General features: G+C 41.7%; 1 protein-coding gene across 1 annotated transcript in view; it reads left to right on the top strand.

The window, feature by feature from the left end:
• The first annotated feature begins 7,059 nt into the window (after positions 1 to 7,059).
• The window catches only part of LOC120722283 (exostosin-1a-like), a 44,252-nt gene continuing 38,288 nt past the window's right edge, over positions 7,060 to 13,023 (top strand). The window contains exon 1 of the mRNA XM_040013209.1: positions 7,060 to 8,986. Within this exon, the coding sequence (XP_039869143.1) occupies positions 8,034 to 8,986 (953 nt within the window). The 5' untranslated portion in view covers positions 7,060 to 8,033. The remainder of the gene's footprint in view (positions 8,987 to 13,023) is intronic.

The following is a 13,023-nucleotide window of genomic DNA, read 5'->3' as shown; positions in this document are numbered from 1 at the left end:
GACCTTCACTACATGGTAATAGGCTGATGTATTATTGCTTGTTTTATTATCGAAACATACCATGGCATAAACGTTCCTGAATTTATAACATGTAATAAGAAGGGCAGCTAAGATTAACTGAAGCAGGTGTTCTGGGAATCCATCCTACCTGACAAACCATCCTACCCGTTGTTTCTGCGTATGCGCACAACACGAATTTAAGTGGCGAACCGTCCTACCTTTGTGAATGTGACCTACAAACATACTTTAACAGCTAAAATTAAGTGGGAAATCATCCTACCTTTGTTAATAAGCTCTGGAAACATACTTTGACGGGTAAAATGAAGTGCCAAACCATGCTACCTTTGTGAATGTGACCTACAAACATACTTTAACGGGTAAAATGAAGTGGCAAACCGTCCTGGCTTTATGAATATGAGCTACAAGCATACTGTGATGGGCAAACATAAGTGGCAAACTGTCATACCTAGTTAAATTTGTGGTGGAATTACTCTGTGACAGCAGAAATGTGCATAAACTACTTACGGTAGGACGTTTTGCCAAAGGAGGATGGTTTGTCAGAACACCTGTACTTTGAAGTCAAATCAGGCAGATCCCTTATGTTTGCATGTTTCCGCTAGGTGGCGACAGAGATCCACTAAACCCTCAGTTTGTCTGTCTCGCTGCTGCTGCACCACACACTCAGGACCAGACTGTGTGCAGGTTTCTTGCTCCACAGGGATAGGATCTAAACTGAAATTAAATCCACAGGGAAGAAATTCAAAATATGGTTTGCAGTCGACAAATATCACCCCCCCCCCCAAAAAAAAAGTGTTTTCTTGCAGGCATCTGAAACAGACCTTTCTCTAACTACTGTTGCATGAAAATATATTTGCCTGAAGCATTATTTTCGCATGTTCCCAACTTGGATTAAAAAATAAATACATTTTTTAAAAATAAAAAAAAGTTTCTATGACCAGCACATGGCCACCATGGATGAATTGGTACAAGCCTTCATTTTTCCTTCAAAACTCTGATTGAATTGGAGCTCTATTGCCGATAAGTCTAAAACGCTGGCAGGCCCTTCCCTCAAAGCAGTGTGAGCCAGAGGTTAATAGCATTCAGATGGTGAGAGCTGTTTGTTTAACCTGCCACCTCTCTGTGTGACGAGAACAAGGTTTCATCTCAATCACGAGCCATTTGATGTCTTTGTGTGCCACAGCAGACTGTACAGCGTGTCACCCCCCCCCCCCAATAATTAAATTCCAACGCGGTGCAAGGGCTGCCAGTCTTTTCCTGCAAAATTGCTTTATCATCTTAACCTCATCTTATCTCTGAGATACAAAAGACTCTCTGTCTCAGGCTGTTTTTACAGATTGCCCTTAATGGTTTTAAGTTTCATCATTAGTGCAGAGTAGTGACTGACAAGGAAATGGGACACAGGGTGTAACATATGGCAAAAGAGAGCTATGCCTAATGTGCTCCCTTTCTCGCCCAGCCACTGGAGTAGCATTATTCCAAAGCGTTTTATAGAGAGAAACCCTGACAGAGACCGATGCAATTTAGATTCACTGCTTGCCTCTTCATTGACCCAGCTGTCCACATGCTACACGCTGTGTCCCTGCAGCCGATGGATTCATTACCTGTTTACCATCACACCAAGGTCACATTCTCAGTAGCACCTGGGTCAGCTATATGGGTTTCCCGGGAAGCATCATGAAAGGTTTTCACTAATGAGGTCTCTTATTACACACCTTCTTCATTAACCTTCAGGGGCCTTGAGGCTTTCCTGTGCTTGTTATCTTGATTGGTCTTTCTGGGATCTCACTGAAGAACTGCTTTAATTCTAAAAATATTAGACAAATGTGTACAGAGGGGGGAAAAGGCTGCAATTTTATCCCAGGGAGTAATATTACACATATTGAATATTCATTTAAACATCGACAGGAGAATGACTAAATAGCCCTCATTTCTAGGCCCATTAAGAGCATTGACAGATCTCGCTCTCTCTCCCCTGAGCAGCCAGTGACCATCGACAGTAAGGTTAAGTAATTCTTCTCTGTAAGTAAAGCCACTCAATTGGCTGACAGTGACCTGCTTCATGTGTTAACTAACTTGCCGAATTTCAAATTTTGAATATTTTTCAGAAACAGCGACTCTGAGATTTATAAACTGGAGGTTTTATTATCAGTATTCAGCAGCTATAGGAGGGTAATGTCTGGTCTGGGTGCACTAACACAAGGACGTGCATGGGTGTGAGCATGTGTGTGACTTGATGCATTAGTCCACACACACATACACACACATGCATGTGTCCCCCTCAGGCTCCATGTGCCCTTTATTAACAGCAAGTTGACTCTATTCAGCTTGACTAGTGATTAAACCTTTTCATGGCTGGAACTTTCACACCGCTGTGAACTGTGCGAGGTGATTAAAGCTGCTCAATTTGTAGTCCAGTCCCACTGCTATTCTTCTTCATTGATCTTGTTTCAGGCCCTTGAAGTGAGAGCTGCATGCAGCAGGCTTCTCTTATTGGACTTAGACAGGATGCATACTGTGCCTCACTCTTTCGATCCATCATGTATGAAAACTAATTAGGGTTCAAATTAGCTGCCATATATGGTTGGCATTTAGTAACATTTATGGGATTAACTTTGTTGTTGTTTCTTTTGATACTGTAAAGACTGATACCAGATGACTGATGAGAGCAAAAAGGAGTTGACTCTTTGAAGTTTTCCCATGAAGATACATCAGACTCAAGACCGGACTCCAGTAGGATTGGTTCTGAAGAGCATACTGATCAAAATAAAAAAGAAGAAGAAAAGGATCTTTGCGCTGATATGCCAGTGGGTTTTTACATATTTTATAGCCCCTGTTGAAATTTTGGCTCACATGATTGACACTTACTCAACCAGTTTCAATTTTCCCTAAGTGCACGCAAGTGGAGACACAAATACAACACCAACACACACTGCAGAAAGGCACAAAACTGCCAGGACAAGGGTTATTACATCACTAACTCTAGATGCCAAAACACTTCCCACATGGAGTTACGAGGCTAACAAGTGGTTTCAAGTCAAATAGCAAAGGCTGATTGTGGTAATGCTCTAATATCAGATTCGATCAAGCAGCAGATGTCTTTTTATTGCAAGTCATTACTGCTGTCATACTTATTAGCATATAAATGGTTTCTGGGCCTATGGAGACCGAAAAGTTATTGCATGTGTAATTGAACCTGATCTCTGCTCTGTGATTGAGATGTCCCAACACACACACTCTGCCGTGCACATTGAGCACATTGTGCTTTTTTTGTTCTTCTCATTTAAATGCGGTTTTAGGTTGTGATTTTTCCTTTAAATACAAACAGAAGAGAAGGAAACAGAGGGGGATGTTTGATGGTAATCGTCTATTGCAGTCATTATAATCAAGTTTATTTCTAACACAGCCACAGGAATAACAGTTTGTTGATAGTGATTCACAAATATCCCTGCTCCTTTTAAGTTTAATCTTTAAATGTAATATATATTTTACAGTACTGTCCAAACATTTTGAGCTATGTCACATTTCTTGTCATTTTGCCAGGAGAATAAAAAAATTGATGCAGGAATATGTGAAATAGGTAACACAGAGGTTGTGCAATTGTTAAAAGTAAAAAAAAAAAAAGCATTTGGTATGGCTAGCTTTATCCTTCAGCTATCACAATGTCCATACTGACCAATATCAGCCTGACATGATTTTAGGCTCGACAGAGAACTATTGCTTAAGACTACTTTAAACTTAAAACCAAAGAAGAAAGTCTATAGAAGAAATAATATATTTTTAAAATGAGGGGTAAGTCAAGACTTTTGCAAACTATTATTCAACTAATAAATACTTCCACAAAACTAATTGATGCAAATTTAAAAAAGAAGAATATCCTGAATCCCTTTCTATCCAATCATTCTTCTCCACTCTTGTTGATTAGCAAGAAGCGACAGAACACGGATCCTTTAACAGGTCATGGTTTTTCGCTCTGAATGATCTGGGTCATGACAGGGTGAAAACACTTTGAAGTTGTCTCTCAAATTTATGTGACAGGTCCTTGTGACTGTAGCACATCACAGATATGAATGCTGGGAACAGGTGCAGACTTTTAAAGGCAGAGCTCACCTGCAGCCGTGGCCTCTTTATGCTAAGCTTCTTGTAATGAGATTCAATAAAATCACAAGGTACTGATTATGATTCTGGGGATATTTTTGTGACCACGCACAGCATTGCAACGTTAATTTGTTGGTGCGTTACCACTTTGGTCAGTTCCATGATACCTCCAGAGTTATTGAATGGCTTACAATCCAGTACTGCAGACAATCATTGTTCCTGGTGGATGCTTCCTATTGATTTTGTGGACCCACCTTCCCTTTAATAATATAAGCAAGTCTTTCTGTGGTGACATTTGTTATTTTCCCAAAATATTGAACTTTTCCTTTCACAAAGGCTATTTTATACACTATTAAACTGTTAAAGACTATTAAACTAATCCAATAATACAACCTGTTCCCACTAGAGAAAAAGGTGGCAGATGTACAAAAAAGAGCCCTCTACTTTAATCCTTGTCTGCACATGTAAGATATAGAAACGTCTCCCATGAACCCTTCATTTCACTCTCTGTCTTGATAGGCTCAGGTGCGATTCATGCCTTTCAGTGTCAACACAGATGTATGAGGCTCCTCACCAAGGCTGTCAGTCTGACTCGGGAGTGGAAATTAAATTATCACATCCAAGGCTGTGCACTTAAACTGCACATGAAAGAGGAACGGACGCACGCCGCATTTACACAACCACACATAAGCATGCATGTGTGTAGCCTAGCACACCGAATGGCTCTGACAGATTTTCGAAGGGAGTGGAATTTTGATAACAAAACTGCAGTTGTGTTGCGGTGATTAACAAACAGCAAATTAATGACCTCAAAATGTACTCAGAAGGAAGTAATAAATCTCCATTTGGCTGCTGGCTGGCTGAGTCGCGGCCTGGCTGGGAAAACTATGCTGACCTGGGTGCATCCAAATTAGATATTGGCATGGTTGCGTGTATAACACAGTGGGAGTGCTGCTCTGGCTCAGTCACCCTGCTGCTCTAAATCTGGCCAGTGCTCAGTTCAGCAAACACAATGCAACAGCAGGGAGACAGCATCTCCACATTCTCATTAAGCTGCGGATTATAGTTAGACAAAAGCAAAACCTCATTGTTTTTTTATGCTTTTTCCCCTTTTTCTCCCTTGCTGGAGTCCAGTTGCCTGTATATTCTGCTGATTTGTATTTACTCTGTCTTATACACAAGGCACAGCTGATGATCTTAGCAGCAACAGCAGAGGAACATCTATGTGTTCACATCAGTCATTGGCGCCACCCCCTCTTGGAAATCAGTAAAAAGGGGATGAAAGACAGGAGGGATGGAAGGAATGCAGCAGGAGGAAGGGATAATGAAGAGAGGGGGGGAGGCAGGAGTGGGTTGAGTGGGACAGAAAGACAAGAGACAAAGAGGAAGGGAGGAGGTGGCCTTTGTATCACTCCGTGTCTTTGATCAGTGGTCCATGGGGAACCGAGGCAGTGCAGATAGCTGGTCCACAGCTCCTGAGGAACGCAGCTTCACATTCCTCCTTGCTCTTTCCCCGCTTCTGCAAAATCACTTCTAGTCTTTCAGTCCACAGCAGCTGTGAAAACACATTATGGCATACTACATGCCAGAAAAGACCTGAGTAACGCACCACAGTGCCATTGTCCTGCTGGTCCTCATTTAGTGCTGCAGTTCCTCTCAGGCCAAACTCTATTCTGCTTTCAAGCCTTTTGCATGACTTTCCATTTGTCTGCAGGCTCCAAAATGATGGATTTGTCTTGTTATTTATCACTCAACAGTGGGATCAGTGTTCTACTCAAAGCACTGGTGTGATCCCGGAATCCTACATTTTGCTCAACGACACTTCTGCAGGACCAGTGCATGCACCGGAACTGTCCAGCAGACAGCATCGATGGGGTTGGGAAAATGCAGACATGCTCCTTTATGGTATTTTCAAATGTTAAATCATTTTGTTAATCAACGTTGTTAACACAGAGACCCAATGCCACCAAAGGCTGCAGCTCAGGAAGGTAATCTACTATTTGGAAAGCTGGTGGATCAATCCTTGGCTGCTCCAGTATAAGTATCCTTAAACATAATCCTGAAACTCAAGTTTTTCTCTGATGGGTTCAACGGAGTGTGAGTGGGTGTGAATGTCAGATAGAAAGCACGTGGGCATAGAAAAAACAGGTGAATGAGGCATGTTGTATAAAGTCCTTTGAGTGGTGAAGTAGAGAAGAATAGTGATCCACAGGAACTAGTCCATCTACCAAACTTTCTTTGTTAAAGTCCATCAGCCCTCTGTCTGACTCATTCTCATTGATGGAGAGTGTTTAATAGAGGGTAGTGATGCATCTCCTGAATAATCATCTATTGTAAACTGAAACACAACTGCAAATACTTGTATGAGCCATACAATATAGTTCCTACATCCTGCATCTTTATGGCCAGTACCTTCATGAGTCTGTTGAGGTGCAAGTATTAGTTATATTGATGATATTAGCTCTGAATTAATTTTGGATGACAAATACAGTTATTTATTGTATGCACTGTTATTGTAGGGCCTTTACAATATAAAGCACCTTGAGGTGACTGTTGTTTGTGATTTGGTAAATAAAATTTAATTTAATTTTTACACATTAAAGTCAGCATTAATGGAAAAAAAGAAAACACCGAAAACAAAATCTTGAATCTCGACTTCTGAACTACTTAGTGTGTGCCCAGCAAGTCTCAGTTTAAGAGGACTTTCGTTATCTATGTCTATATAACTGACAACCCATACACCATCACAGGGTTAAATAGTCAAATCACAATTTTAAGCCCACTCCATTTTTTTCTTGGAAACTCTAAACAGAAATCTTTTCTTTCCTTGATTTTTCTTTTTTTTTTTCCAAGATGTGAATGGGTGCAAGAGGAAAGCCCCGCCCGCCTCGGGTGTGACAGGAGCCAATGGTAACGCACCGTGCGCCGTGGAAGGACGTCACAGCACCATCAGCAGTCGTCCTAGTGGGACGGCCGTGCTGCTCTGCTTGGCTTGCAGTCTCTGCTGCACTCCTGTTATTGTGTATGTGTGTATGAGAGAAAGAGAGAGAAACACCACTTGAATACTTTACACTACTCGAGAAATTCGCGGAGGAACGAATCTGTGGATTTGACGACAAGAGAGAAGAATGAGCTGAATGGAGAGACGTGTTATTTTTAAAGGTAGAGGGTAGAGTCTCTGGTTGGCTGTACTTCCAACCAGCGTTGAAGCTCGCTGAGCTAACAGGCTAACCGGGAATGTTTTCAGAAACTAGCTAGTTAGTTAGCCGGCTAGCTAGCATTGTAGTCTGGAGCAATGCGCCGTGTAGATTTAACAGCCACACCGATACTTGTATCTTTGTGTGCAGTTTGTGGGGGAACTGTGGCAGTGTCTCAAAGTGTAGGTTTGTGTAAATGTCCAGAGCTCAAGGTGCCCGCTCGGCTTTAATTTCCAGTAGGAACAATAGTTGTAGCTGTCCAGGCAACAAGTCGGAAATACATCGCAGCTTTAACGTTAAGTTTGTACTTTGTGCGGTGCTGTGTTTGTTTGTCGCTGACTTGAAATCAACACTCTGTGTGACAACGATGGCACATGGCTTAGTGAAGGTGGCATTACACAGAGGCAACTAGGGTGCGTCTTGAGATGCCCGAATTTGAGAGCACCGGGTCACTCTCCTCTATAGGAAAACCTGCTGTCAGCTAGTCGATACCACTATTGACGAGGAGACGAGGTGGATGAACTTTATAAATCGCCCACATGCGTTGGATCAGTTCTCGGACTTGTGAAAGGCATCTGAAGCAGAAGGAGGGAGACGTGAACGCACAGCCCTTGCAGCCCGGGGGAAGATGGCGGAACGCTCCCGCTGGAGGTGGTGAAACCAAAACTTTGGGACTTCTTGGATTCAGCGCCGCATATCTCATCCCAAACTGTAGGACACATGCAGGCCAAAAAACGCTACTTAATCCTGTTCTCCACCGGCGCGTGTCTCATACTGTTGTTTTGTTTAGGGGGGATACAAGTCCCCCTATCCAGACGGGGTCCCAGCCGGCCTCATGACCGCAGACTCTCCAGTTATGGCCCCGGGGCGCGATGGCGTCACATGTCGGGGTACCTGCAGCCTTTCAGCTCCTGGGAGCAGGACCGGAGCGATGATCTCACTGAACACATATCTCCCAGGCAGAAGAGGGACGCTAACTCGGGCCTTTACACGGGAAAACGCTGCAGAATGGAGTCCTGCTTTGACTTCTCACTGTGTGAGAGGAATGGCTTTAAAGTTTACGTATACCCCCAACAAAAAGGGGAAAAACTTTCAGAGAGTTATCAGAACATATTGTCCTCTATCGAAGGCTCCAGGTTCTACACATCTGACCCAGGGCAGGCATGCCTGTTTGTCCTGAGTTTGGACACTCTGGATCGGGACCAGCTCTCTCCCCAGTATGTACACAACCTGAAAGCAAAAATCCAGAGCCTCCCTCTGTGGAATGGAGGCAAAAACCACATCATCTTTAATTTATATTCTGGCACGTGGCCGGACTACACAGAGGACCTTGGCTTTGACATTGGCCTTGCCATGTTGGCCAAAGCCAGCATCAGCACAGAGAACTTTCGGCCTGACTTTGACGTTTCAATCCCTCTTTTCTCCAAAGACCACCCAAGGACAGGTGGAGAAAAGGGCTATCTGAAATACAACACAATCCCCCCTTATAGAAAGTACATGCTTGTTTTTAAGGGGAAAAGGTACCTAACTGGAATAGGTTCGGACACTAGGAATGCTTTATATCATATTCATAACTCAGAGGATGTAGTCCTCCTCACCACCTGTAAGCATGGGAAGGACTGGCAGAAGCACAAGGATGCACGCTGTAACAAAGACAATGCAGAATATGACAAGTAAGTACTTTACAACTATCTTCCAGTTAGCTGTACTGCATGAGTCTAGGTCTGTCTTGCCACTAATTTTTGTCAGTATGGTGTTTTTAAACTAGTTGAGTGAAGCTTGTATGTGTGACTGTAATATTGACAAAACAGGTGGTGTCATGTGTTAAAGGTTTTGCCAGCACACTTGTTTGCTCCTGACTGAAACTTTTTTTTTTTCAGGTTTGTGTCCGGTCAGCTCATTGAGTTGTCCATAAAACTGGCAAATACCAGTGATATTTCTTGTTGAATTTCCCAGTGTTGTATAAATTAAACTATTCCTGTTGTTAAGTAAGGAGACCCGAGCCTGGGCTGTCAAAAAGATAAGGTGTCATTACATTAAGTGCATCTAATGTCCAAATGTTGGCACGGTTTGATATGTCACTTTTAAATATTCTTTATGCCATATCATTTTATTTACTAAGGTATGCATCACGAGGCACAGATAAGTAGCTTTAATGTCAAACACAAGAACTGCTGTATTCAGGTGATATTCCCATTGATCTAGGATTTGTTATTATTTTTCTTGATAACTGGTCCCCTGACTTTCCTGATAGTGTCTGACAGATGTCATGCTCTTTACATGACACACAACTAAAAGTTTTATAATGAAACAGGCACATAATACTCAGTGTAACTAGTCTCTACCTTGTACTCAGATCGGTTTGCCCGGTCCCACAACTAAGCCACACTGTATTCTGTACTCAAATGTGATGAGTAAACTGGCGTCTGTCTCCCAGCTTTGGCCAGTGGGATTCATTTCGTGTCCCCTCAGACCATGCTATGTTGTTATTGGTGACTGTATGGCGCTGGGTGTTTGACTGTGGCTCTTTGGAGTGGATTAGTAGGGACAAAGCGCTGGTGCCAGCAAGGGGAAGCCACTCTGGTCTCTGTTTGCTCAGTCATTTCCCAGACAAACCCAACTGCATCAGCCAGGAATGCCCTGGCCCCAACCCGTGTCCTGTGTGACCCCTGCCGTTGTTTGGGGTTCAACTCTTTGTTGTTGTGAGTTGCTTGTTTGGGGGATCCTTCTTTCTATAGTTTGTGAAGGAATCGGCTCTGAAACCTGGCTGCTCCAACAATATGACTGAGAGGTTTTCTTGGATCTCATTTGTTTACCATTAAACCTCACAGGATTCACCTTTAATGTTTGACTTGGTCGGAAAATAACACCAAAGCTCTTCTACACACCCAGCCAATAAAAATAATAATCCTCATATCAGACCATAGACTTAAACTATCTGCTCTCTCTGCCACGATTTACCAGCTCAGTGCTTGATGCCAAGTGCTGCCAGGGTGTGCTTTTACACAGTGAGATGGGTGGCATCAGAGCTATAACCCAAAGGAAAAATTAATCCTCCTGTCATTAAGTACACTGGGGGTGAAACGGGCTTGGAGTATCTCTTGCCCTTGGCTTCTTAGCCGCATTGCATGGTTAAAGTGTGTTTGGTACCTCCTCAGTTAACAAGCTTTAGCTTGGTGCTAAGTCCAATGCACAATTCTGTAATATTTGACGAAAAACATGTACTAACACCAGGGTTAGTTTGCCCTGGCAGCTGCCTAACATTGAGTCTTTAAAAGTTCCTTACCTTTAAGATGGTGTTTCTATATTTATTATCAAACAAATATAAACAAGTAAATATCTTTGCTTTATTTTAAAGTCATCTATCTGAATACTTCACAGTGACAGGGTATGCTACAGAAGCTAGGAGTATGGGTAAAACACCTAAGAAGTGTTTCAAGAGAAGTTTCCAACACTTCAGATTTTAAAAAATACATATGAACTTTAACATTTAACTCTCCTTGTCATTGTTTGTTCTAGTATAATGTGATCACTGTTTTTGTCCTTGTCACATGACCTGTAAATAGTGTCTCTGTATGTTTTTACTAACTTGTGTTTAACACCAACCTGCCAGAGGGTCTGCAGATGGAAATTAGCCCAAGGCTATAATCTGGCATATTTACATTTGTTAAAATGTTCATTAATATGTATTGCCCCTCTTTCTAAAAATAAATAAATAAATAAAATATAAATCTTGTCACGTAAAATGGAAAGCGATCAATAGCAAGGAAAAACATGGGTCACCACTGAGGTCGTTTTTGCTTTTTGTTATGTAATTATTTTCACTGCAAAAAGGGAAAGACAAAAATTAAACCCTGCAGGTTTAAATAGTGAGGATCAGACACTGCAGTTTACTGAAGAAAAGAACATATGTGGGTGTTATTTTTCTTCCTTGGTGCATGCATGGACCACCAAGGTCGGCTACATCTCAAACAGGATGTAATCTGGTCTTTTTAGACAATTGCTTTTTGGTGATCAGATCAGCTGTCATAGATTAAAGGCATCACTGCTGGTTGTCATTTTATTTTTCCTTCACATTGATGTCTGTGAGGCAGCTTTTGTGACTCTTGTCACTAAGGTAGAGTAACCTCTATGCAGTGCCTTCACAGAGCAGAACTGGCAGATTGTGTAGTCTCACCAAACCTTGTGTTGTCATCGTTTATAGACCTGTTTGCCTTAACTTTGCACTATATCATGCTTCAGCATGACTGCTGTGGCTTGCTGGCTGGCTGCTGGGTTTGTGAGCCGTGAATGAATCTACATAAATGCCCGATATTACTAACAATTGAATTAAAATTGTTTCTAACTTATCTTAAAAAATAGATAAAATACATGAATATCCTTATCAAAAAATGGTGAAGGAGGTTGGCCAAAACTAGGTCAACAATGTACATGGAAAGACCAACAGCTTGCACCCTGCAGGACTCCACTTTTGTCTTGTTTATTGCAACATAAAAACTGTAACATTTCAGGCACACCTGCTCTGAGCTTAGCTGACACAATAAATTTCCAGAATTGGAGTCTTGCAGTTTGTGAGCTGCTATGTGTGTCTGTTTTTTTTCCATGTACATTTTTGACATAAAGAGAGTGACCAAGAAGACCTGTGATTAGAGAAATGCAGACAGCATTGTTTGCACCCCATTTGTTCCCACCTCTTGCTCTCAAGTTCAGAATACAGTTGGTCTCATTAACATCAGGGAAACTAGGGTAAGTTGATAAACGCTAAAATTAATTTCATCATTTTCATATCACTAGATTGCCTGACAGAATATTACAGGTTAATGATGGCAGCTGAACTGTGTCATTAGCTCAATGAAATCTGATGACAAAAAAAGAAAATTTGAGTAACTCCTGGATGGAAAAGTTTTTCATCATTTATGTTTCATTATTATTCAATTTTATAGAGAAAGCAGAGAAAACTGTGCATTTTGCAGCTTTATGTTCATTTTTAAAAGAGGTTTGTTTGGGTTCTTATTGAAAAAACAAACAAACATAATTTTTATATAATCATGTCAACAAGAAAAACTGCATTCCTGAGAAAAGCTAAGCACACCTTTACAGCTTTCATTAGGATTTAAGAGTGTAAGTAGCAGCTAGGTGCTGCTAATGAAATGCACTTGACACTTGACTTGAGCACGTCTATTGGTCTCAGTTACCATGTTAAATGTTAAAGTTCATGACAGCATAATTGGAAGAATACTGAAAAGGTCTGGAAGGGTTTCTAGAAGGAAAAAGCCTGTTCTCTCTAAAAAGATCATGACAAAACAGCTTAGGTTTGCAAAGTTGCATCTAAAAGAACCATTACACTTCTGGAATAATGTCCTTTGCACATATGAGACAGTGCCATGTTTGTCAAAAACCAAACAGAGCATATCAGCACAAACACCCCATACCAACTGTCAAGTAGAGTGGTGGAGGCGTGATGATTTGGGCTTGTTTTGCAATGGGACCATTGAGTTGAGAACCAAAATGTTCCAGGGTTCAGTTATGAGACTGAACCTTGGCCAAAATTGGGTTTATCAGAATGGCTGCAATCAAAGTGCAGTCTTCAACTTGATTGAAATGCTGTGGTTGGAACCTTAAGAGAGCTGTGCATAAACAATGCCAGGAAACCTCAATGAACTGAAACAGCACTGTAAAGACGAGTGGGCAAAAATTCCCCCTTTGTCAG

Source organism: Simochromis diagramma, unplaced genomic scaffold (assembly GCF_900408965.1).
Source record: "Simochromis diagramma unplaced genomic scaffold, fSimDia1.1 OVJJ01000618.1, whole genome shotgun sequence".
NCBI classification, from domain to species: domain Eukaryota; kingdom Metazoa; phylum Chordata; class Actinopteri; order Cichliformes; family Cichlidae; genus Simochromis; species Simochromis diagramma.
Note: the sequence above shows the minus strand (reverse complement) of the source record. Positions and strands in the feature narration are given on the sequence as shown.